Source organism: Echiichthys vipera, assembly GCF_963691815.1.
Source record: "Echiichthys vipera genome assembly, chromosome: 15".
NCBI classification, from domain to species: domain Eukaryota; kingdom Metazoa; phylum Chordata; class Actinopteri; order Perciformes; family Trachinidae; genus Echiichthys; species Echiichthys vipera.
The window spans coordinates 25,385,640-25,411,785 of NC_139840.1; the positions used below are offsets into that span (position 1 = coordinate 25,385,640).

Consider the following 26,146-nt stretch of genomic DNA (forward strand, 5'->3'; position numbering starts at 1 on the left):
CGCTTAACCACAATGTCTGTTGCACTCTGTCACACTTAGTTAATTGCTTGATTATTTTACGTTAGCTTTATTTTGATTTGATTATGTTTTTATGCTTATTGTTACTCTGACCCTTTCCCACCTTTGTATTGAAACTGTTGCACAATAATTTCCCTCGGGATAAATAAAGCTTCTTGAATCTTGAATCTTGAATATATATTTTTACCATGGCTATTGTATTTCTGGAAAGTCAACTTTTCATGTTTGCAGCTTTGTGAAGATGCATTTTCCAGCTGATCCAAGAGGCTTTTTTTAAGACTTTATTTAGCTTAAGTTTTCTGAACACATACAGGGACACTTCAGCTTTCAGTTTATGGCAACCATTCAACATTACAATATAGTAGCATGGCAGTAAAATAAGATACAAGTACCTCAGAAAGTGCAGTACAAAGAAACCATCTTCTTTACATCCTATCACTGGCATTATGTGCATATAGTTTGAATGCCCATCCAGCAGGTTTTGTCCTAATGGATCTCTCTAATGGAAATGGACCAGAAATTACATTTAAAAAAAAGTTGAACACACGTTGCTGAAAAAGGACATCCAGCTCTGCAGCATCGACGGTTCACCTGAGATAGACTTTTGGATTCAGGAATATTTGCTGAAATGTTTTATTCAAAATATGAATCAACTAAACTGGGAAAAAAATGTCCACCTGGGCATTGCCGTCGGTACTGTAGAAAAATTCACCCAGTGAAGCCCCAGGATTTATGTATCTCTTTATGCCTGTGCCGCTAACTTTAGAGATGTTTGGTCATCATCACAAATCTTCACTAAACAGACTGCTCTCCAAGGCTTTATCAGATAAAACTTTGTCATGGTCTGTTTAATGGGAGTTTAAACTCTTCAATCATGCATTTGCCATATACATTGACTCTGAGCTCTGTGCTCATTCGTAGCTCTGCGTGTTGCTCATCCCCGATTGCCGGGCTCCCCAGCAAGAGCAAAAAAAGTCATGCTTGAAGAACAGAATGGTGCTACTAAATGGTTAACTCTAGATTTTCCGCAAGGCAAGGCAAGGCATCTTTATTTATATAGCGCATTTCATACCAAGGCAACTCAATGTGCTTTACATGAAGACAAAACATTTTTAAAATCAGCATAAAAGCAGGAGCAAAGAATAATAATAAAGTAAAATAAAATAAAATAGGTTAAGTTCAAAATATTTTTTAAAAGCTCAGCTATAAGCACATGAAGAGAGAAATGTTTTTAACCTGGTTTTAAAAGTGCTCATGTAGCGTGGTACATATTGAAGTTGCCCTTCACTACACATTTAATTTGACTCTTTTATTTTGTTCTGCAAAGAGCAACAATATGTATTTTATCATCACAGTCCGCCACACACACACGCAGTAACGTTACACTCAAGTGTGTGTTCTCGTTCTCTAAACGTATTCACGCAAGACTTCCCTTGTCCCTGAACACACAATGTAGCAAATGCGCCCTCTGCTGGTCTGAGTAAGACACTGCAGACTGCTAGATATCTACATTTTTCAAACAATAAACCAACCTTTATACTTTATACTAACGTATGTCATTCATGTATTCTGGACCAAAACCATTCAGTGATTTGTAATACAAAGCAAAACTTTAAAATCTATTATGTGGCTGACTGGGAGCCAATGTAAGGTCTTAAGAACTGGGCTGATGTGATGTGATGTCTTTGTTCTGGTTAAAACTTGAGCTGCAGCTGTTCAATACTTTTTGGGGGGGAGTCATGTCAGAAGACCGTTACAGTAGTCGAGTCCATTGGAGATGAAAGCGTGAATCAGAAACTCCTGATCCGCTTGGGGCATGGAACCCTTCTTCTGGATATGTTCTTAACTTGATAAAAGGCTGATTTGGTGACTGATTTGATGTGGCTGTTGAAGGTCAGATCTGAGTCTATCAGCATGCCAAGGTTTTGGACTTGGTCTGTAGTTTTTAAAGACAGTGACTCAAGGTGTTTACTGACAGCAACCCTCTTCTCTTTATTACCAAAAACAATGCGCTTAGTTATTTTTTTTATTTAACTGAAGGAAATTTGGTTCATCCAATTTTAGACTCTATTGGACTGTGGTCATCTGGCGACAGTGCAAGATATATCTATGTCATCTGCATAACTATGATAGCATGTCATAGCCACTCGATTTATACCTACCAATGGTCACAAAATAACTCCACTCCTCCAAGTAGGACCTGAATCATTTTAGGAGTTGAGGTCCTGCACAGGTTTCCAAACTTTTTAGCAGTATACTGTGATATACAGTGTCGCAGCACTGAGATCCAATAGAACCAGAACTGACACCTTGCCTGAGTTATGTTATTTCATTTAACACTCTAATAAGAGCTGTTTATGTACTGTGGTGATGTCGGACGCCTGATTAAAAAGATGAAGATTACAAAAATATATTCACAAGGGCCAGGCAAAATGCTTGCCTGCGAGTTGTGATAATGAACTATGTCTCAAATCAAGCTTTGAGACAATTAGCAGGCCAGTATGGCATAGGGCTGTGGAATTATATATGTCTATCTTGGCTGACAGTGTTACTCATGACTTAACATGTACTTATCATTTTATCTGTACTTACTGATGACGAGGGAAACACTTGACTGACAGTTTTGTGTTTCACCTAACCCAAATGAGATTGGAGCAATTCAAGATGGAGAGGTCAAACAGACCACCGTTGTTCATGTGGAGGTTAAGTACAGCACAGATGCATGATGGGCCTTTTTTATGATGCTATTGCTGCAGTTTCCGCTCAGCAAAATGAAGCGTTACGAGCCTGTGGCCTGGTGAAGCAATTACAAGACTCCTGCTGGCTTCATTGAGGACCGGTGCTGCTAACTAAATCGTTTTCTATAGGAATCCCAGGGGAAACGATCATTAAGAAATAGCTCCTGATCTTATCTGTGATGCAGTGGGAGATATATTCCCTGTGTGTGTGTGTGTGTGTGTGTGTGTGTGTGTGTGTGTGTGTGAGTGAGAGAGAGCTATATATACCCACTGAGACCCTGGAGACTGCAGTACATCTGTTACTGATGAGGGGACTTTTTAAACACATTTCAATGAACTGACTATAAGCTGCTAATGCCTCCTGTAATGGAGGCAGGTTGCTGCTGATGATGTTAAAGGGGGAAATAAGCCTTCACTCATGTCTTCTCTTTCACTGTGGACCAAGAGTGTATTTTGGAAAACACAGAGCTACTTTGGTCCCAGAGGGCAACACTGATGAATCTTCTACAGATTAATCCACCCTGTAAAAGGCCTTGAGTCGCTTCTTTTATTCATTCACCAAAAAGCTAATCTCAGAAATTCAAATTCCACCTCTTGTGGCTGACTAGATTCAATTTGCCCGATTTTTAATAAGGTTCAAATAGAAAACACATGCTCCCCTGAGAAATTCCTGCAGATTATTTTCCTTGAAAACACTCCTGGGTTGTAATTTTGTATCTGGTACCCATCATACAAATCAGCTGATTGCATTACAGCCGAGGTGCTCGGGATAAAGCGTGAGTGACACATGTGTCAACATTGTGCTGCCAGCCAGAGAGATGAGACGATGGCCTTGCAATTGGCCTTGATTACGCATCACCACCAGACGCAATGCAGTTACAATGAGGAACATATTTCTGTGATGACAGGGTCATAGTGTTGCTGCCCTGTCAAGCTCATTCTCCATGAGGATGGAGAAGGAGCACATTACATGCCTCTGGAGACTGGCACGGCCCACACAGAATTAAAACAAATAGAACACACTGCCCACACATGCATTGCATAGTACCCTCTTCTCTCTCAAACTATGTGCTGGGACGTACAATATTTCACGGTCCTACCTTTGCTGGGGTTCCCACATGACACCAGTGGCAATGAATAATGAGGCTGCGTGAGACCCAGGGGATGGAATTACATTTTTCATTTCGGTCCAGAACAGAAGTTTTAGGACCTCTGAATTATGCAGCAGATGCTCCACTGTTTATCAAAGGCCTTTAGATATAGAGGTTGTTTGAGAGGATGGAGTGTTCTGAACAAAGAGATGTATCGTTACTTTTTTCCTCCTTAATAATAAAAGAACTAGAAGGGTAGAACAAATGCTACGTAGCCCATATGAGTACAATAAAAAGAGCATCTCTTTGTCTGGCCACACAAAACTAGAACAAAGAAAGTAAGAAAATACCAATGTAATGAAAGCAGAATGTGATGTTTACCAATGATGGCTGATCTGGTCCCACACGCTTAGTAAGAGTACACCAGACACTGTCTTGGCCCAAAAACTATTTGATATAGAAGACATTGATCATAGTCAAAGCTCAGATTTATCACTGCAATGGAAGAATGGATAAAGACATTAAGAAAGATGCCATCTGTAGTCACATGCAGCCCTGATAAAATTGGTGGGAAAGTGTGAATTTGATTGGACACTGCGAGGTGTGTTAGCTTAGGTTGACACATCTAGAACGGAAGCAAAATTTGCGCGTATAAACCTTTATGACCGGAATATACGTCTGTGTGTTTTAGATAATCCAGTTGTTTTTAAGCCAGGTGGCGGATGAAATGCGAACTGATTCTCTGAAATACACATGAAGAAGGCAGAAGGGGAAAAAAAAGTTTTCTGAATGTCCACACAGAAGAATTGATGGAAAATTACACTGAATAGTGACAATGAGGGACGACCGGAGCGAGGAGGCGATTACCGACAACAAATCTGACCTTGACCCAGAATATAATGTTGACAACGTTGACTTTCTTTTTCAGAAAACCCTCAGGTTTTAGGAGGTTATTTTGAAACAATGCTGATGTTCGAGAGGCTGTTTTTCCAGGGGGACTGAGGTCATAATGGGTTAAAGTGCACGCTGCTTTAATTGTGAGTCTGTTGCAGTCTCAGTGCAGCTGGGTGAGGTAGAAGTACATACACAACATCACATTGAGGGTGTTTTTCAGAAAAGCACACAGTCGTTATTTTAGTGATTGAGAGTCACACTGGCATTCATTTTGGCCTTCTGGCACTTGATGATGTTGATACGCTGGGACGCGTCTTTTTGTCTATCCAGACTATGATTGACTAGTATTTTTGCATTCTTCAGCATTGTTCGCGCATCCTTATCAGTCAGATGCTGTCAATGCCGACTCTCTGCTTTGTGTGTCGTAGCCTGAATAGAACCACGTTGTCCATTTTGCGTGCTATTTGTGCCTTGTTCTCCCTACTGTTTGTTGTTTTCATTGCCTAGTCTTATTGTATTCCCATAAAACTAAGCAAAATTGAATTTTTGCTGCCTTACCAAGAGTTACATAAGAAGGTCATTATCAGTTGTCTATGCATTCAATACAAAGGTAGTTAAGTGACATGTGCAGCCTAGCGTAGCAATGTCAGGGTGCCCCTTTAAAAGCTTTGAGAGTAGGGGTGTTTGATGACTGAGCTTGAGCTTTTATTCATAATGAGGGTTGCGGTCCTAGTATTGAGATGAACAGGATATCTTCATGTATGATACCAGAGTTTGCCTTCTGTCACAACCCAAAAGTTGATCAGTTTTTCCCCCATCCTTCACTTAAAGTGCTTTAGTCGTCTAAGCCTAAAGTTATATTTCAAAAGTTTGGGAATATGTTGTTTAAACCTTACTCATATCTGAATGGTAAATATGAAGCAACAGACACTAGCCATTGAGACTAGCTTAGCATAGCATAAAAAAATTAAACTACATGTTGCCAGGCCCAGCTGTCGCCGTAAAACTGTTTTGTTAACCTATCTGCCTGAACTGTACCTAGGGCTGCCCCTAAAGCACTGGTCGACCAAAAAAATCATTAGCTGATCAAAATTTCATTAGCCCATTGGTCGCAGGAAAAAGAACAAAAAGATTTGGAGGCCATGCTTTGTCAATAATATATTTATACAGTATACTGTATATGCGTGGATTAGAAGACTAATCACTCTAAATGACGACCACTGGTCGACCAAGAAGATCCTTGGTTGGGGGCAGCCCTATGATCTTTTCCTAACCATGCTGTTGCCATGTGCTGATAGTTTTTTAGAAATAGATTATTTTATAAAACATTGACATTGGATCTTGGTGTCTCTGAGTTTGTCAGACAAACTCTGCTGTTAAGGGGACACTTGTTTCAATGTCCTGCATCCTCTGTACTGTAAAGATGTCCTACCAGTGGTCACATCGACAACAAAATGTCAATTAGGGAGCCAGAGTCAATGCCATCATGACTGGACACTGTTCTGTTTCAGGTCTGTGTTGTTGTTGTTTTGTTGCTGAAATTCAGTTTTGGTAAAGTGCAACTTTGAATAAGTAAACCAATGGGATTAACTGACGTATGCATTTGTTTGTGCAAGTTTGGATGTAATTCACCCACTCGTCCATGCTTGCGCCGCAGTGCTCTTTAACTCTTTGCCATAACAGAGGACAATTCATTTTTGATAATTAAATGAAAAGGCACGTCACAGCAATATGTTATTAACCTTACCTGTGATTGAGTATCATTTCATAGGTCAAGCAAAAAAAACAACTGTATGATTAAACTCTGGCTTCGCAGCTGTGGGTGAGTGCTGAATGAGCATAAACATGACAGTTTTAGAACAAACTCACTTGCCCGTATAGGCAGCCAGACGGCCCGTGGCTCTCCACATGCCTGCTCACCACTTATTGAAGATGAATGACTTCTGTGTGGCCATTACTTACCTTGTGAAATGGCCTTAAAAGGGATGGCATAGCCCTTGTCAGTGCAAATGTGACCAAAACACCATAAAGTCAGGCTCATTTAAAAACAGATCCATTATATGTAATGGATTACATGTCGGCCCATAATACACTGTAGATTCAGCAGTAAATAAAAAAAAGAGGTTCCCATCACACGTTACAGCATTAAAAGGTCAGCTGCAAAGTCTAACAAAGTTTTAGAAAAATAAGTAAATTAATAAAAAATACCATTTTCTTGCAAGTTTCTGTGCATAGCGTACCGTTAAATAATACCAATAAATAGAAAGGATTATGAAAATAAAATATATGAATATATACATTTCATCCCAGAGGTGGATAACATATTTAGGTTATTTATAAAGTAAACATACAACAAACACTTGTTTTATAAAGCTATATAAAAATTATTCTTCACTACTTTCAGACATTTTGTACTTAATCAAAGTACAAAAAAATATCAGATAGTATAAACGTATCAAAAGTAAATAGCAGTAATATGTATGTGTTTTTTTAGGTTGTTGCGATAAAAGCTAAATCATATTAGTTTATATACTCATGTTATTTTTGAAATATATATATATGTATAGGTGTTGGATACATTTAGTGCAGTAACACATCTAGCATTAGATGAATAAAGTAGTGGAAAATGTAAATAAGGAACATACAAATACCTGAAACCTGTACTTAGGTAGGTGTTAGTGTTCGGTTGGCTCTTCCTAAATCCCAGACTTTTCTCTCAAAAGACAAATATAGTTAAGCCCAACTTACTAGGGGAAAGTCACGTTCCCCTGAACCATATGGATCTCTTCCTCTTAATTAGATTTAAAAATAACTCTTATTCATATCAAGTATTGGCTGTATGTGTCTGGTCCAACTAGTCCAGAATCAAAGCTTTTAGATAAACCAATTTGGATAAGGTCAGGAAGCGATCATACAGTCTGTGCATTTGGAAATGCGTCCACCTGTGTTTCCAGGTCTGTCTATGTGGATCAGAGTAATTTGGCAAGTGGGAACATGGAACACCTTTATTACTGGACTTATTGTTACACCATGGTTGGCCCATTAGCCCACATATGGCCTGCCTGGCAATGCTCTGATCGGCCATCAGTGCTTAAGCCAGCTCAATTAACAGCCAACTGTTCCTTTAGAGTATTCCTTTGACATGAACCTACCCAGTAGTGCTTACTGTTCTACCAGTCACATTAATTGTAACACTGGCAACAGTAATAATTTTGTTAATATCTGAAAGGATATGTTAACAACAATGCTGGCAGCCTTTTGTTGTGTCTGTCCTGAAAAAACACTCCAACAAAAAGCAAAGCGTCTGCATGTGAGCATATTCATTTATCACTTAACGACTGCCAGAGGAGCTTTATTCTGTTTTCATGGACGGGAATGACTGCATATGAGTAATAAAGCCTGAGACATGGATTTGTTCAACTAGCGAAATATCCAGCACACTGTCCTCCGGTTGTGGGCATGTCTTTTCCTTTCTGTCAGGAAGCTTCTGTTGGCTGCATCCTATCCAGTGGTAAATTACCAGCTGTTGGTTTGTTGATGGTTCTCCCTTAAAATGTGACGGGCCCTCGACTATAGCTAATCCTACTCATCAATGGTTGTTATTATCAACTTAACAGTATTGGCAGACGGCAGAAGAAACCACATGTCTGATTAATGGGCGCCCGTCAACGCTCTGGCAGCTGATGCTTGTCATGAATAGCAGTAGCCTATCAGAGGCAGAGTGACATCATCCCTGAGGCTTTTAAACAACACAAGGGGATCTATATTAATAGGAATTCGAAGCACCTCCGAAATCAATCAACCTCTGGTCAACCTTCAAACAGACATGAAATATGTCATTATCTATCAGCACTGCGGTAACAAAAGCAAATAATTGCGAGAAATCAATCAGCAAATTCCTCTACGGATCAAAAGCTAACCCCTTGACTCCAAAATCATCCTAATTTCATACTGCAATGACTGCCTAGTTAGAAGGTATTCGTTTATGTTCCCTCTATGGAGCACCTCAGTAGAATCTGTATATTCACTTACTTAAAACAGCTGTCTCCACATGCTATCTTATGCTCATTAATGGATGTTTGGTTGACAATGTGGCTTCTATTGGCAGCATTGACTATGATTGAAATCAGCTTGTGCAACATAATGTGTCGGTCCAGCCAACATCACAATGACTTGTGGTTAGTTAGTGTTTTTGGTCAAATCCCTTTTGTTTCTGTAATAGTGGAAATAATCATTAAAGCTACATTTGGACCAATACTAATGACATGGCTGGCCCTATTAGCCTATGCGGCCAGACTGGTAAGCATCTGATGGCTCCACAAGGGGCCTGTTACTCGTTCAATCATGCGCCAACTGTTTGTATCCGATTTTACTCGGCTGTGGGTGGTTCCACTAACAGCTTGTTAACATTTGTGAGCTCACTGTCTGTTGTGTGGATGCCGGTACCACTGAATATATTTAGTATCAGTAATTAGGAGCTATACTTCCATTTGAATTTTGCTTTGTTATTTTTCCTCTGTGAGCTTGTGTTCTGGGAAATAACTGTAGAAATGTACCTTTTCCTGGCAGTTACTATTCTGAGGGTACCTCATTTAGCCAACTCCAAGGTGGCTGGCAGACCTTGCTAGCTTACTAAGAGTTGCAATGACGCATGGACACAACAGCAATAGGCTGGCAGGCTATTCGGCTGATGCATGGAAATACATTAATTATTCCCAAAATGCTACTTTTTAAAGCTGTGTTATTCCCGATGTTAAGTCATCAAGTAACACCCTTTCAAAACACCGGGTCCAAGCCTCTTATTTCTACAATGCCGTAGTGCTGCGTTCCAGGGTATTGTTTGAAGATCTGAATAAAAAAATACGTAATTGTTACTATATATATATATATATATATATATATATATATATATATATATATATATATGCCTATCAACGAAAAGGTGTCTCACTAAAGAAAGAAGTGATTGTAATTGTTCACAGGTTCCACCTTTGGACCAGGAAATCGTATTTTGAAAGTGTGTTATTTCGGACTTAACAGTCCTGTAGATTTTGGCCATGTGAGGGAAGCTAAAACACAACACTCACTTATTGTCACATTGTAAAGTTGTTATGACGTGTAGTGGATACGTAGCAACCTAGCATTCACGTGGAGATGTGTGTCCAGCCAGCTGACATTTAGGTATCTACCAACCCAGGGAAAACAGGGAAATATATCTGCCTCCCAGCTGCTAAATGCTCCAATATGTTCACTAGCTAACCGCTAACTGTGTCTGTCTGCTGTTTAGTGTTGAGAAGTCAACAAAAAGCCACCTTTTCAGTAGCTCACCTGCTCAGCATCCCAGGTTTTAATCTGTCCCACAGCCCTTCGCTGCATGTCATTCCATCTCTTCAAGTGGTTTCTAAAATGTGTGATGGGTGACCACTAGGCATCATTAGCAGGACTTTATACTTCAGGAAAGCAGGTACAATGGATATATTGGCATTAATGAATCTCATGTATATTCTGAATGTCTACAGCCTTAGGTATGACAATAAACTGTATGGTCGTGTAACTGGAGTTCCTCATCCCTCACAGTCCTTTCTGCTGCTGCCGGCAGAATATCAAACTGAAGCCATGCTGACTCTGTGTGGACCTATTTGGAAAGGATTAAACTAGCTTGCAACTAATAAAGGAGGATGTCACAGTATGCATATAATGGGCTGCTTGACGTAAGTGAGCAGCTTCTGTAATTATCAGACCCATACATGGAGAAAATTCAGGGCGGGGGTAGGCTGTAGGGAAGAGGGGAGAAAACCTGGGAGAATAGTGCTGCGATGGCATCAGGAAGGGTGAATCAGAGAGATAGAAAGACAGGAGGTATGTGGTTTATTTTACTACATGTAGGGATTTATTGAGTATAATCTTATCAAGTAAAACACACAGATTTCTTTATAGAAATGACCTGAAAAGGATGTTTTTGTGTGCTTTGTGTATAATGTAAAGACCATCTAGTGAAACTCTAAACTAATGATGAAACCACTGAAAGTTTTCTTGCTCATCTGTGGAATGCATTCGTTGAAGCATTCATAATTCAAGATTTCAAAAGGAAATGTCAAAAGAAAATAAGATTTTCAAGAAGTGCTAGAAATCAGTAACTGTGAGGCTGCAATGACTCCTTGGTAATACAACTCTGTCCCATCCTGGAATTTAAAACAACACCATACCTAGTACACAGTAATACAAAGTAATCTCATGTGCATTGTGCCTTGGGATGCAGTGATATCATGCATACATTTCAAGGCCAATTATTCTGGACATAACTGATGAATATCAGATAGTTTCCCTGATTCTTAATGCCAATTTTAGGCAGGTAATCAGTAACTTGCAACTGATTGCATTTTAAGCTCGCAGCCGACTCGTTTTTAATTAATTATTGAAGCTTTACTTCAGTACCTGTCAACAAAGTTCCAGAGGATTAATGAGGCCGTAAGATGCCAGCCACTGAGATGCTTGAGAATGTTTGGTCTATTTAGACAATTTTATACTGGGGTTTATTGCTGTAATAGCATTACTGCCAATGATAGGGCCAATCTTAATATGATCAAAACATCGTTTTCTTTAGGTTCTGTAGCGTCATTGTTTTCATTGAGAGACCCCTAGATGCAGAAAGTTACACGTTGTAAAAAGGACCTCCTATGGGCAGCCGTTTTCATGAGTCTGTGTAAAACAATCTAAAAAACACAATAGCTAGAGTATTCGTTCTTTTTGCAGCAGAATAAAAAAGGCTAGTGTATGACATCATCATGTCATGTCATTTCAATTCAATTTTATTGATACTGCCAAATCATAACAAAAGTTCTCAAGAAACGTTTCATATAGAGTAGATCTAGACCACACTCTAACTTATTTATGATTTACACCCAACAATTCCCCCATGAGCAACTGCAAGTTGTAATATTTATTATGGGACATCTGGTGCAAAACTCTTGGTCTTGATTGCTGGTGAAAGTATCAAAACGCATTCTCCAGTTTCCTCCCACAGTCCAAAGATGTGCAGGTGTTAGGTTCCTTGATGACTCTAAAATTGCCCGTAGGTGTGAATGCACATAGACTCTGTTCGTCTCTATGTGCCCTTCGATAGACTGGCGTCCTGTCCAGGGTATACCCCGCCTCACGCCCGATGTCAGCTGGGATCGGCTCCAGCCCCCCGCAACCCGACAGGGACAAGCTGTTGAAGATGAATGAATGTCTATGTTTAATATTCATACGTAGGTACGTACATATGATGGGTTTATTTTGTAAAATGTGATAAAAGAAACAATTTTAATACTTGTTCTTAATTATTATGGTTTAATGACTCACATGTCAGCTCAGGTTGTGTAGATTTTATGGATTTTAGCATTTGAAGATACTCCAAGAAATAACATCCCAAAAAGCAAACATACCAATTTAGGCAGGCTGTTTCTACTGCAGTTCAAAGGGTTAAGACCAAAAGAAAAAATGCAAACTGTGCTCATACTTTACACGTTATTACGTTATTACGTTACGTTATTGTGTCACTATTGCCTCCGGTGAGCTCACCATTTTTAATTGGCCTGCTAATGTTGAGACTACGATGACATAGTTGTCATATTCTAATGAAGTACAAACAATGACTTCTACCGTGTTATAACACTCAAGGTCTTAGAGAAAAAACAAAAACAGCTGACTTTCTAACACTGATCAGCGGGTGGCATTATATGACTTTCATCAGAGTGTGCTGCTGACAGGATGCTGTTTTCTTAATTATCAGCTGGTAAAGATGCTAACAGAGGTATTGATTGGCCTTAATTGACCATATGGCTGTTTGTTTGTCAAGCTGGAGATTGACCAGAGAACACACTAATGAGTCGGTAAAACACACACACACACACACACACACACACACACACACACACACACACACACACACACACACACACACACACACACACACACACACACACACACACACACACACACACACACACACACACACACACACACACACACACACACACACACACACACACACACAGCGAGAGAGAGCCAGCACAGCATAAAATGTGTCAGGGTTTCAGCCCGTCAGTGTGCCTCCTGACATTATCTGCATTGTGCTGACATAATTGCTGGCACTAATGCTTGTGTGTGTGTGTGTGTGTTTATAAGGACGGGTGGGTTTCCCACCACCTGCTTGTTCAAAAACAAATTCAGCATGCAGGTGCTGTGCGCCTGAGAAAAAAAGCCAAATGGATTTAGATTTTAGATTTAGGTCCTTTATTACAAGGATATCCCCTTGAGATTTACCATCCCCTTTACGAGGGGGTCCTTACAAATAATGACAAGCAATATAAACAAAATAAAAGTAAATACTTAACATAATACCAAACATATAGGCACAAGGGCACAAAGCTACCCATGTATTTCTTTTTTCTTTTTTGTAGACGGCTTTTTAGTTGCCTTTCTGTCCTTGTCCACTTACTCCAGTCACACTGTTAAATTGCAGTACACTTTCTCTGTCCTCCTTCATTCTTCTTTCCTTGGATTGTTTACACATTTTTGAGGCGAGCTCAGTCGGTGGAGGCGTCGCTTCCATATCATCTTTGTGGTTTTTGAGAATGCCTCGTAACAGCATAATAAGTACATGCAACGTGAGCACGGTTATCAACTTTTACCCTGCTTTAATAGTGCATTATCCACTCATTCTTCGGGATTTGTCACAGAGCCACTTATGAAAAAAAAAGTATTTGCTAGCCCAATAAAAACCTGTTGTGATTAAAGACGGAGATCATTTGAAGTGTCTTAATTTGAAGCAGACAGATTGCAGAGGTCTCGGTTTTCCCTTCAGTGAGTGGGAGGACTTCCATCCAAACTTTTCAAATTTATTTCAGAGTATTTACACTAATGTTATCCCCTCAAACTTACAGATAATGTTACGGCTTTCAATATTCAGAATTATTGAGACTTGTTTGAACAAACATATCGGAGTGCGAGTCTTGTTCTATTGTATTTATTTAGTGGATGACTTGGAAGTCATATTGGCATTTCACAATTGAATTTTCTTAAACAAGCTCGGCAGAATCATTCGGCAAATGCCACTCTCTGTAAAGGTGATTACATTGCCATACGTGAAAGCTGGAAACACTGTGCACTGCAGCAGAGAGGTGGCCGAGCAGTCAGACGTTAAGAGACAAAGAATATGTGTACCTGAGCCCCATGTGCACACAGACACACAGGTCATCAAACAGCCTCCCCTTCTTTATTGATTTTTACATTTAAAGGTCTCTTTTTTTTATTATTTCAATGCAATTTATGATGAAACACGTTGTTGAGGCGGCACATTAAAATGTAATCTTTGCAGGGCGGCAGTTTAAAAGATTAGTCTGCGGATTATTTTCTCAATTAATTGGTTAATCTTTTCATCTATGAAACATAAAAAAATAAAGAATTCACAGTTATTATTAATTGAGGCCACCAATTTTCTTGTTTTGTCTGACCAACAGTCCGAAGCCGATATTCAATTGACCGATTATTTTGCTTGGAAAATGACTAAAATTAAAAAAAAGAAAAATAGCTGTTTATTAATGTTCTAATTTTCTTAATCGATAGCTTTGATTTTAAATGTATTTCATACACTATAGGGATGAAGGGGGGTTGATTTATTAGGACAAGACCGAAAGTTGAGATTTTGATGTTTTTATTGGTTTTCTTGATAGTGGTCAATAAGGTCATCACTGCTGGTTTTAAGGAAGTTTTACAGTTCATTCATCCATTCATTCATTCATCTTCAACCGCTTGTCCCTATTGGGGTCGCGGGGGGGGGGGGGGGGGGGGGGGGGCCGGAGCAGATCCCAGCTGACATCGGGTGTGAGGCGGGGTACACCCTGGAAGGGACGCCAGTTTATCACAGGGCACATAGAGACAAACAACCATTCACACCTACGGGCAATTTTTAGAGTCATCAATGAAACTAACACGAGCATGTCTTTCGACTGTGGGAGGAAACCGGAGAAAACCCACGCAGACACAGGGAGAACATACAAACTCCACACAGAAGGGCCCCAGACTACAGTGTGCCAAGATTAACGGTGCCCTGGAGAGTAAAACAAGGACTAGGAAACGGTTTGCTCTGAACTAAAATGTAGATTAAACAAGTGTTGATCACTCTTGGGAAATTGGGTGTTTAGTCTGATAAACAGGAAGGTAATCCAGTCACCAAAATAACAACTCGAAAGGAAATAATTAAAACACCTTTATTATAGTGGCAGATCATTAAAACAGTTAACATGTTCCGGTGGCTGTAGGTTTCGTCAGGGCTTAACATGGGTCAGCCAATAGGAGGCAGCCACGTGAGTAATACCATGACAGGTGAGGTATATTGAAAATAATGCAAAAAGAAAACATGAAATGAGGAAGCACAGGACATTTTAGACATTATATACATATTTCCTTTATTTAAAAAAAACTAAATATATAAAATATCGGTACCCAAATAAAAACAATACATTGAAATAAATAAGACGACAAAATGTCAATAGGAAAATACAGAGGCTCATGCTGCACAGGTCTTGTAAGCGCTGTTGTCCTTTCCACCAAATCAAACTTTAAAAACCCAAGGTCCAAGCAGAGAAATCTGGCGTCTTTGACTTTGTGCACATCCAAATGTAGATGTAAGCTCCTCTTTGTTTCTGCCTTTCCATCCCTCTCTCCCTGTTGTCTCTGCCTCTTGATTCATCTGTCTCCCCTTCTGTCGCTCTCTCTTAACCTCCCTGTTTGTCTCCCCTTGACTGTCATCCCATCCCCTTAGCATCAATCCTCCTCCGCTAGCTTTTGGTACAGCTCTCGCTCCGTCTCTCTGTCACTCTCCCTTTTCTCCCTCCCTCCCTCCCTCCCTGTGCAGTGATCCTGAATTACAGGGGGGTAGAGCAGGTGTGCAAGCTGGTCGGCTATTGCTGCTGACTCAAATAAACGCTGAGAGGTGAGTAGTGAGCTGCTGGGGTTGAAGAATACAGCTGGCCTCTAATGCTGATGGACCTCCCTCTGGTCTAATGTTTGCCAAAGGCCTGGCCAGGTGCACTGCAGCATATGCACGCACGCACAAACCCAGACACACACACACACGCACACACAAACAGAATCTGCACAGATACAGCGACAGACAGACATGAAACACATATGTGTGTCGGATGCAATAAAGATTCCCAGCTGTTGTAATTCCACTGCTCAGATAGTGAGCTGATGAATTCTGCCGGAGGTTCGTGTTCTCTGCTGCAGAGAAAAATGGAGGGGAGGAAATAGAAGAAACCAAAAAAGCTAGAGCACTGGTTTCCCACCATTATTTTTTGCCTTCCAAATTGGAGCAGGATTAACTGAAACGAGTCAGGAGGCCTTGGCCTTTGCTTAGCGGCCAGCTGGGAGTAGGAAGCATGTTCTGTTGGGAAAGGTGCATAATTTCGAGAGCCCTGTTTTCCATCTTAACATGCTGTCAATCTGTCTTCTTCCCCTTGTCTTTCCATCACCGCTACCAGCTTTCCCCCACGTCTCTCACTACCCCCCCCTTCTCCCTTTTTGTGCAAACACAGTACAACAACTCACTCCTTGCTTGCTAAGGCTCGGTGAAGGCGGTGAAAAAAATCCGATGAACATACACCGAGGCTCCCCCTTGACTCTCTGAGATGTTCTTTAAGCGCGACACATGTTCGATTTTCCCATTTCACCTGGATGCCCTCACCCCCCCTTCTCCAATATGGATTTGAGATGTCCGTGCCTTTTCACCTTACCTCCAGCTCCCCGAAGATGGCAGAGAGAGGAGGGTAAATACGCAGACGGTGTGTGAATAATGCAAGGCGAACATTAAATGTCAGGTCTAAAAATTCACACTTTCTCCCTATTGTCTCTCTGGGATTAGCAACATGTTTTATGCATTTTATAATTAGCGGGGGAGGGGGGGGGTCTCAGAGGAGAAGGAGGATCGTGTGTTTTAAAGAAGTTACAGAGTATCATTTGAAAGGCAAATCTCAAAGCTCCGTGGTGTGGAGAACCATTTTAACTTCCAACATGTATGAGCTGCCTCCAGACATTTATATTGTATGTTCGCAAGAAGAGGAAGAGGAAACCTACAGAAAGCAACAAGATTTCAATTTTATGTTCTGGTTGGAGCTACTAATATGTTGGGAACCCTGTGAGTCCAAGTATTCAGGCTGTTCATACATATAACTAACAAAAGTAATGCACTGTAATTTGTACACACTCCAGGGATTTATTACTGTAGGACTTACGTCCAGAGCAAAGAGGGAAAAGTAGTGTAACAGCTAAGTTTTTCGTCGGGAGGAGGGTCGGGGTGGTGGACAGGTCCCAAAACACAGAACTTTCACCTGTGAAAACTGTTGCCTTTTGTTGCCAAATGCATCGCAGTCCACTTCCTGTTCATATTTCGTAAGATATCATATGAACCTGTCGATGAGAAGATGTTTAACTATTACATGGTTTTAAACCTGTGAAAATGTGGTGAATTCAAACCAAACTCTGTGGTTAGATTCAGGCTAGAGAGCCACGCAGTGAGGTTTAGGATCACATTGTGTGTGGGGTTAAAATTAGTGCATTTGTAACAGGACTACAGGAACCCATGGGACAAGTCAGAAAAGTCCTCTTTGTTTGACCCATCCAGCACTGAGCGACTAATTATGCTGCAGAAGGTTTTAAAGTTGAAAGCCCAGGTGTGTCTTAAACAGATGCTTAAGTTTGTGGTGTGTGTCAGTTTCCAACACAGAGAGTTGTGACACAACAGCAGTATCTGACGCCCTAGGAATGTGAACATAACAGAATCAAGGTTGGAGAAGAGGCAAGAAACAAAAAAGGTGAGATGGAGTGGGACAATGGCAGAGAGGGGAGCATACCTGAGAGAGAGAGAGAGAGAGGGAGGGAGAGAGAGAGTGGAAAAAATAAGGTAGAGAGTACAAAGGAGATACAGAGGAGAGTTGAAATAATTCTGTATGGTCACACACTCAAGGTCTTTGCTCTGAACAGTTCTCCTTTCATTTTCCACTCCTATAGATTTTTTCTCTCATTGTTCCATCCTGTCATTCTTTAAGTCTCTGTACGCCTTCTCTCCCCTTCTGCGCCTCTACTGTCCCATCCTTTCTTTTTATCCCTTTCATTGTTCATCTGACATCCATTATTTTCTTCAAGCGAGCACAATTTTGATTGTTTCAGTCAGCTTCACAGGTACAGTACGTTTCAAAAGAAGGCTGATGACATCAATGTAAAACATGTATGCCTTACTCTAATAAGATCAGACTGCAAACATGTTTTTTGACATCATTAATGTCTAAATTTGAAAAACTGACATTTTAATGCTGGATCATGCTGCAGTGTTTGAAAAAAAAAAGCTCTGATTGGTTCACAGTGTGACTACAAAGTATCTTAATTAGACTGGGAACGCCCAATCATCATAAAGTTGCCCTATACAGTATATACATCTCATCTCATCTTCAGCCTCTTATCCGGGGTCGGGTCGCGGGGGCAGCAGCTTTAGCAGTGGACCCCAAACTTCCCTTTCCCGGGCCACATTAACCAGCTCTAACTGGGGGATCCCGAGGCGTTCCCAGGCCAGTGTGGAGATCTAATCTCTCCACCTAGTCCTGGGTCTTCCCCGAGGCCTCCACCCAGCTGGACGTGCCTGGCCTAGGGGGCATCCTTACTAGATGCCCAAACCACCTCAACTGGCTCCTTTCAACGCAAAGGAGCAGCGGCTCTACTCTGAGTTCCTCACGGATGGCTGAACTTCTCCCCCTCTCTCTAAGGGAGACTCCAGCCACCCTCCTGAGAAAACCCATTTCGGCTGCTTGTACCAACGACCTTGTTCTTTTGGTCATGACCCACAGTACAGTAAATTGTATATATGTTACTTTTTTAATGTACTTGAATACAGGCAAGAGAAACCTTGTTACAATGTTACTGCACCTAAAGTCGTAATCTGAAGAATTAAGATACGTTGTTTCTAGAGAGCCCTGGTGGTAAAATGTAACTTCAGGTGCAACTCTTGGACCTCATCTCCCAGAGTTCCTTTGGAAAACCACTTCGACTGTATGATTGGCAGCTCTCACCTGTGCGATTCGGTGTGACGCCTTTACATTTCACATGCTCCACACTGATACGAGGTCCGAAGAGAGAAGTAATTAGTGTCACTAACTGTGCGAAGCTTTTGATTTTAACGTGGGAAAGTCGCCACAGACCCTCGTGAGAACCACCTATCTCTAAGAAGTCAACTTTTCATGTTTTTTTTTAGATTTGTGACGATGCATTTTTCCAGCTGATCGAAGAGGGTTTTTCCAAGACTTTATTTTAGTGAAGAAGTAGAAAGATTTTCTCAGCACATAAAGAAACACTTAGTTTATTGCAGCATTCAACATCTGGAGAAACCTAGTTTTCGCTGGACAGGAAAGGGATGAGAAATTGTAACTAAAGCTGTCAGATGTAGAAGTATAACATTAAAATGTAAATACTCAAGTCAAGTACAAGTACCTTCGATTTGTACTGAAGTATAGTACTTGATCTGTTTGATTCGCTTGATTTATTTATACCCTGTCAAAGCAGCCAAGAGGATTTTTTAAAAGAGTTCTGGGGGAATGATAAAACCAAATCTAGTACATCTGCTGTACCTTTACCTGTAAACACATTGGGCCTCATTTATCAATCTTGCGTGAAAACGGGCGCAGATCTGAGCGCAGAATTTGTCGTAGGAAAGGACCCACGTGTGATTTATGAAACATTCGTATCTGACCAATCTCAGCGTACGAATGAGCGGGCCTTGATAAATGCTGCGGCTGAATTCGATCGTCTTAAACATGTTAGGCCCCTAAATATTCCTGGTTCAGAGGCCTCGCCCACTGAGGTCAAACACAGAGAGAAGGAACGCAGGTTAGAAAATAAACTTTTCCGACACAGAGATCAGCATCCTGACATCCAAGATGGAGCAAAATAAAGATGTGCTTTTTGTCAGTCTTAAGAGTGGAATAAAAGGGGCCCATAAAAACGCTGTATGGAAATGAATAACAGAGGCAGTCAAACCGAAACAGCGCTTCCCTGTGACCCGAGTGCGCCTGTGCGCACTGTTGGACAGGTGTAACCCAAATAAAAGCTCACACCTTTGAACATATGAATTGCAAGAAAAGCTGGGATTATATTTAGGAAACGCTGACTCAAATACATTCATCTTGCTCAAAAGATCCATTTAATTCATTTTGTAATTATGGCTGCTGTTTATTTCCACAGAACATACAACAAGGTGTTGTTTTGTGTTCGCTATTATCCAAGTTTGTGATTTTAAACTCTTTAAAATAGTTTAAAGACTGTAAGTAACCAATGTTCTGACCGTTGTGGGTTACTTGTATATAAACTACTCCTTGAGGTGGAAACAACAGCCTTATGATCCAGAATATCACCTATAATGCGAGGGGGTGCATTTCACGGCAGGGGTGCTGAATACAGCACAACACCGGCACTCTTGCTCTGTAACGGGGTTTGCCAGCGGGGTTATTTGGTATTCCGTAAGAGAATACCTTTGTCACCTAGAACCATACCAAGATGTTAATCATCTGATACCTCGTTTGATTTAATGCAATTTATCGAGGGTAGCCACCAACCGAGGAGATGAGTTTGGCTCTGCAGTGCGTCTTGCTGCAGCCGTGCGCCAACACATTCATTCATTCATTCAATGTCGGGGTCGCGGGGGGCTGGAGCCGAGCTGTTTCGAAATATAAAAGAATCGCGTGTGCCCCCCTGGCCACCACGTTTAAAAGCAACAGCTTGGCATCACAAACCACCTGCACATTTATCGAGTGGTAGTTTTTGCGATTGATGAATGCGTAATCATTCATGGATGGTGCCTTCAGATGCACGAGTACAATCAATTGCTCAAACCACAATTTAATTTTTTTATTTGTTTTAAGAATCCGTTTTGATCTGTTCTTAATTTGTGACTGCTTATGCTTAATGACAGCTGAGGTTTGTTCATTATTTTCAGGTTTTGCTGTGCTGCACCGCAAATCCACAGGCTCAAATGTGCGTACACGATCTCAGACCAGACGTGAGATTTGATTGTAGCTCCCACTCACGTCCAAATTTTTAAATACCTACGTTTGCCAGGAAATGGTCTTACGCACGTTTTTCTGCCGTACGTTCGTTTGATAAATGAGGGCCATTGGGTGTGGAGTGTGTAACTTCCTTATTCCATAGTATGTGATTCTGACCCCTCCCAGGACATAACAAACATAGAAATTAGATATTTTTAATATGCATCAGTGCTACCTCTTGGCCATACCGTACAAGCAACAGCATCTGCATATTCATCAAGTTCTCATGCTACTTTTAGTTGCATAAATACATTCATTTGACAGATGACTTTACTAATTGCCTTTTGAAACTGCAGTAATCTCTCGGTGCAGCGAGTGAAAATTAAAAATGCAGTGCCCTGATTGTTTTGGTTTTTTTCATGTCTGAGCCTGCATCCATCCACCTGAAATTTGTTTGTAAAATAAACAGGGAATACTCAGGATCCCAATCCACTTAAAACATCCTCTCCGTTACTTTATATATCCGTTCTGTAAATGCTGATTTGTCCCTGAAGACTCCATCCGACAATCCTGCATGTCATTAACAGTTAAATGTGGAGCAAGTCTCTACTTTTCTGAAGGGCACTGGAAAGTCTTGGAAAGTGTCACTTTAAAGAAAGTGCTAATCCACTGTGTGTGTGTGTGTGTGCCCAGGACTAAACACAAGCAGCTTGACGTTTGGTGTTAGACGCTGAAAGATTCACACTTGAGCTGTAGTGTGATTTGTGCTGATGTGTTTGGTGTGTGTGTGTGTGTGCTGCTAACACCCCTGATCATTACGGAGGCGGCTTATGACATCTCTGTCCAAACACGCATAGCATCAAGAAACTCCCACGGGTGAGTTCACAAAGAACTGATTGCAACCGCTGACAGCACCACGACTTATGCATCACTTGCAACTGCTATCTCCCCATTAAATCGAGGTCCATCTCATAAAAGAGATCTTGCTAATGATATTACAGCGCAAACACACCAATAAAGTGTTGCAGCTCAGTGCAATATGCCCTTTAATTTATAAATGTGTTCTCTGCGCCAAGAACACGGTAGGTAGAGAGAAAAAGAAAAATGAGTACAAACTACAGGTTCTGACCAACGAGGTGCAGAGGCGTTCCTCAAACATTAGCCAGGGAATTTAAAGAATAAATATTATTATGCTTTTTTTAATTTTCTGTCATAATGAGGTTTGCTAAACATGACCAAAGTTTCAAACCCTGAGGAAATCGTGTGTAGGAGTAACCCGAGCAGATTTGTTTAGGATACAGACTGCTGTCTACCTTATTTCAGAATGTTTTTTCTACTTTCTCGGCGGTCCAGCGTCAATCCTTCACGGATCCACGAAGTACAGCGACGGTAAGCGACTACTTTGACGGGAGAGAGTTTTGCTGTACTCCCAAAGAGTCCACTGCTTAAGACGCGTAGCTACAGATTGATTGGATAAACCATCTGTCTATCACCACCTATGTTTGTGATAGACAGGCCAAATCAACCAATCAGATCTATGAAGCGTATGACGTACAACAGAGCGTTGAGGATAAAGGATATTTGCCGCTTGTGTAACGTGAATTTATGGATAAAAGGCACAATTTCAGTTGCCCGGTCCATATTCAACAGAAGGATCCAAGAGGAAAAAGCGTTAGTGTTCCACCGTTATTTACACTGAACAGTTGCTTCTTGATGCGTCACACTTAGAGCCGCCATAAAACCAACGCTGATTGGTTCGGTCACTTGCGCAAACAAATTTTCTCCGCCACACGTTACCAGGCTGATCTGTGAGTAAAATATAATGGATCCTGCGAGATCAGGATGGTCTCACGAGGCTAGAATACGGGTTCTGCAGCCATGAGCAGTATGAGAAAAATAAATATGTTCTAGTAGAAACATAAAATGCAAGTATTAATCTGAACACAAGTATAATAGGACTCCTTTAAACGTGAGAAACTGTCACATCTGTCTCTGCAGATGGTTTTCAAACCTTCAGACTGTAAAAGAAGATGGCAGAAAATAAAGTGGAGGACACCCATTATGAATGCTTCATTAATTACACCTCTCTTAAAATGCTAATAATTTCACTCTGACTGCATATGGCTGTTAGCTCTGAGCTTTCTGAATTTGATGTTTTTGCACTGATTGTAATTTGCAAAGAAAGGGGCCAAGTTTGCACAAAGAGTATATATATTACCCAATTAAAATCAGTGCAAATAGCACAGGAGCACCGGGATGCTATTAGCTTGATAGCACGATTAGGGCTGCGTTTCATTAGCTGAAAGAACATCAAGCTCTACTAAAGAAATCCCTAAATTAACAACAAAACAGGATGCTCTGCACTGCTGCAGATGTTGCACCTGTTGAATGCAGATAAGTGTGTATGCTTTTTTGTTTTAGTAAGGCTGTCTCAATGTGTGCACATGCAAGTGCACCCTAACTGTGTGCATGTGGGCCATGTGATATTCCTAGCACACAAGCATGGAACTAAAATGCTTATTTCCTTGTAAAGCATAATGAGTAAGAGGGGTCCCACACAAAGAGTAGCCTAGGGGCCCAGGACCTCTTCTGGACTGCCAACACATCCGCAGTGGTACGAAAAAAAGGCCCGAAAGCGACTCCAATTCTTAAGGATACTTAGTCCTATTAATCTGCCCCTGATAAAAACCTTAGAGCGAAGAAATTCACTAAATATCATATTTTGATGACAGAATTAACTTGCAAGGGTTTAGCAGATTCAGAGACATTAGTAGTGCAGAGTGACGCTGATTTGCATGTGTGAGAAAAACCTTAACTGTACAAAAAAACAACAAAAAAACACAGCAACCAGTTTGCTGTCATCCAAAACCTTTTTAACACCCGTTTTGTAACCTGAACACTGTTGTCTGGAATTAGCATCACTTTGACCCAGGTGGCATCGATGATTCTAAATGGTACATTGATAAAAAATATTAATCAAATATACCCTCTCAAAAGTCATTAAATAAACACACACATATTGTAAGTGAAGTTGAAAAACAAGTAAACATTTCCAAAAATACATTTTAAAGTGAATATACAATCCTTAAAGGGCCAGCAAGTCGCAGAAACACCTGTGTTACCAGAAATACTAAACACGAGTGAAGAAGCATGTCTCAAACATCATGTTCACATATAAACGTTCATCAGATTCAAGATTCAAGAAGCTTTATTTATCCCGTGGGAAATTATTGTGCAACAGTTTTAATAAAGATGGGAAAGGATCAGAGTAACAATAAGCATAACAACATAAATCAAATCAAAATAAAGCTAACATCAAATAAATCAAACAGTTAACTAAATGTGACAGAGTGCAACAGACATTGTGGTTAAACGTAGGTATATACAATATACAATAATACGCAGTGTGCAGTTTAGCAGCATATTGATGGTGCATGGTTGGTACATACCAACATTGAAATTATATATTGGCTGTTGAGAAAATATGCTTGATGACATAAAATCCAGTGCAGATTTTATTCAGATGTGAGACAGTAAATGAAGCCTAAGATTACACATTGACAATAGGCAGTGCCTCCATGAAAAAATATGGAGGAATGAAGCAATGTCCCTCCTTTAATTAATGCTGAAGGCTTAATGACAATAATTAAGTGTGTCACCTTTCATGTGCGCTTTTAAAGCACACATGAAAAAACAACCACACTGCTATGACTGATGTCAACTTGAAATACCACTTACTTTATTGTGTTGCCTTCATAATTCTGGACTGTAATCAAAACATGTGGGCAGAAATGTCCGTCAGTGAAACCCAGTTAAAAAGAAATGTGTCACCCTGAAATGAACGCCACATGTTTCTGTCTTGTTGTGCAGGCCAGTGGGAGGTGACTGTCAGAAGAAATGCCGGTCCTATGTGCCCTAGTACATCACCACCTGGACCATGGCGACTCCTTGGCCAATGAGAAAAGAGAGGTTCTCCCATGGCTCCGCCTGCCTTGCTAGATGGTCGGCGTCCTCCTTGATGCTCCTATGGTTGCCGTGGGTGTTGCTATGGCTGCCGTGGCCCGTCCGAGCTGAACAAGTGGGCGGCGGTGTACAAAGTGGGAAGGTGCTCCACGGTTCCCTGTTGTCCCCCTCGTCCTCGTCATCATCCTCCTCCTCCTCGTCCCCGTCCAGCTCCTCGGCGTGGGGCTTCAACACGAGGCAGAGTGGGGGGCAGCTGGACTGGCTGCTGTCAGAGAAGGGACCTTTCCACAGATGTCCGGAGTACACCGAGTTCCGAGAGAGGTTCCAGCAGGGATTTTCTACCAGATACAAGATTTACAGGTCAGCACCTGTGTGTGTGTGTGTGTGTGTGTGTGTGTGTGTGTGTGTGTGTGTGTGTGCGTGCGTGCGTGCGTGCGTGCGTGCGTGCGTGCGTGCGTGCGTGCGTGCGTGCGTGCGTGCGTGCGAGACTGTTTAGCAGGATTTCAAAGATCATCAGATGAGGGGAAAAATGTGTGCTCTTACTTATAGTTCAGGCCACCTGCCCATCCTCTGAAATAGTGTTTCCCAACCCATTTGGCTCATGACTTCCTTTTTATTTCTTTTACTGCCCACAAGAGTCAGATTAAAAAAAGGGAAAAAACAAAGCGGCAGAAGCTGAGATATGCCGACTTTTAGTCCTCAGGTCTAAAGCTCCAAAAACACTGGATCCTACATTTCCCATAGTGCAATGTGTTAGACCCTACAGACCTGATACATGTCTACATCTTGTAAATTCCATGCCCCCAGTTTGGAAAAATTGGTATCTCAAAAATGTTGTAAAATAGTCTCGAAGCTCCACCAGAGATACCAGTTTTATCACATGAGACACACAGGCTGAGTCGTACTCCTCCTGATGACTACAATGACCTTCATGTGTAAAACTGAATACCAAAAAATGTCTACTTGCAACATCTCGTCGGGCACTGAATGTGACTGAGCTGTGAGAGCAATTTTCTCTTGTTTAGTTTCAATGATTCTTAGATTCCTGAAGAGATCAAACTATCCAGTATGCAACCACAAAACAAATTAGATTAGAAAATTAGCTTTTCTTCAAATGTAATCTTCGGCATTTATTTCACACTGGGAATATTGTTACCTTGATCCAGCCTTTAACCCAATGCCTCCTTCAAGGCATTGTAAATACTCTTCCTCAAATGGCACCAAGCCTGAGGAGAAGAGCTCTCTGAAAGATAAACTCAAGCTACAAAAGTCCCTTCTCTTCGCTGTTAAACTGTGATCACACAGCACACGATAGACGCGATGAGATCGCAAGAAATGTGAGTAACACGATGCTTGATCATATTTGGAC

At 41.0% G+C, this 26,146-nt stretch overlaps 1 protein-coding gene across 1 annotated transcript in view; it reads left to right on the plus strand.

Moving 5' to 3' along the window:
- brinp2 (bone morphogenetic protein/retinoic acid inducible neural-specific 2) overlaps positions 1–26,146 on the plus strand; it is a gene marked incomplete at its 3' end in the record, with an annotated part of 237,814 nt that overhangs the window by 87,245 nt on the left and 124,423 nt on the right. Inside the window, exon 2 of the mRNA XM_083928752.1 lies at positions 24,685–25,137. Within this exon, the coding sequence (XP_083784878.1) occupies positions 24,752–25,137 (386 nt within the window). The 5' untranslated portion in view covers positions 24,685–24,751. The remainder of the gene's footprint in view (positions 1–24,684; positions 25,138–26,146) is intronic.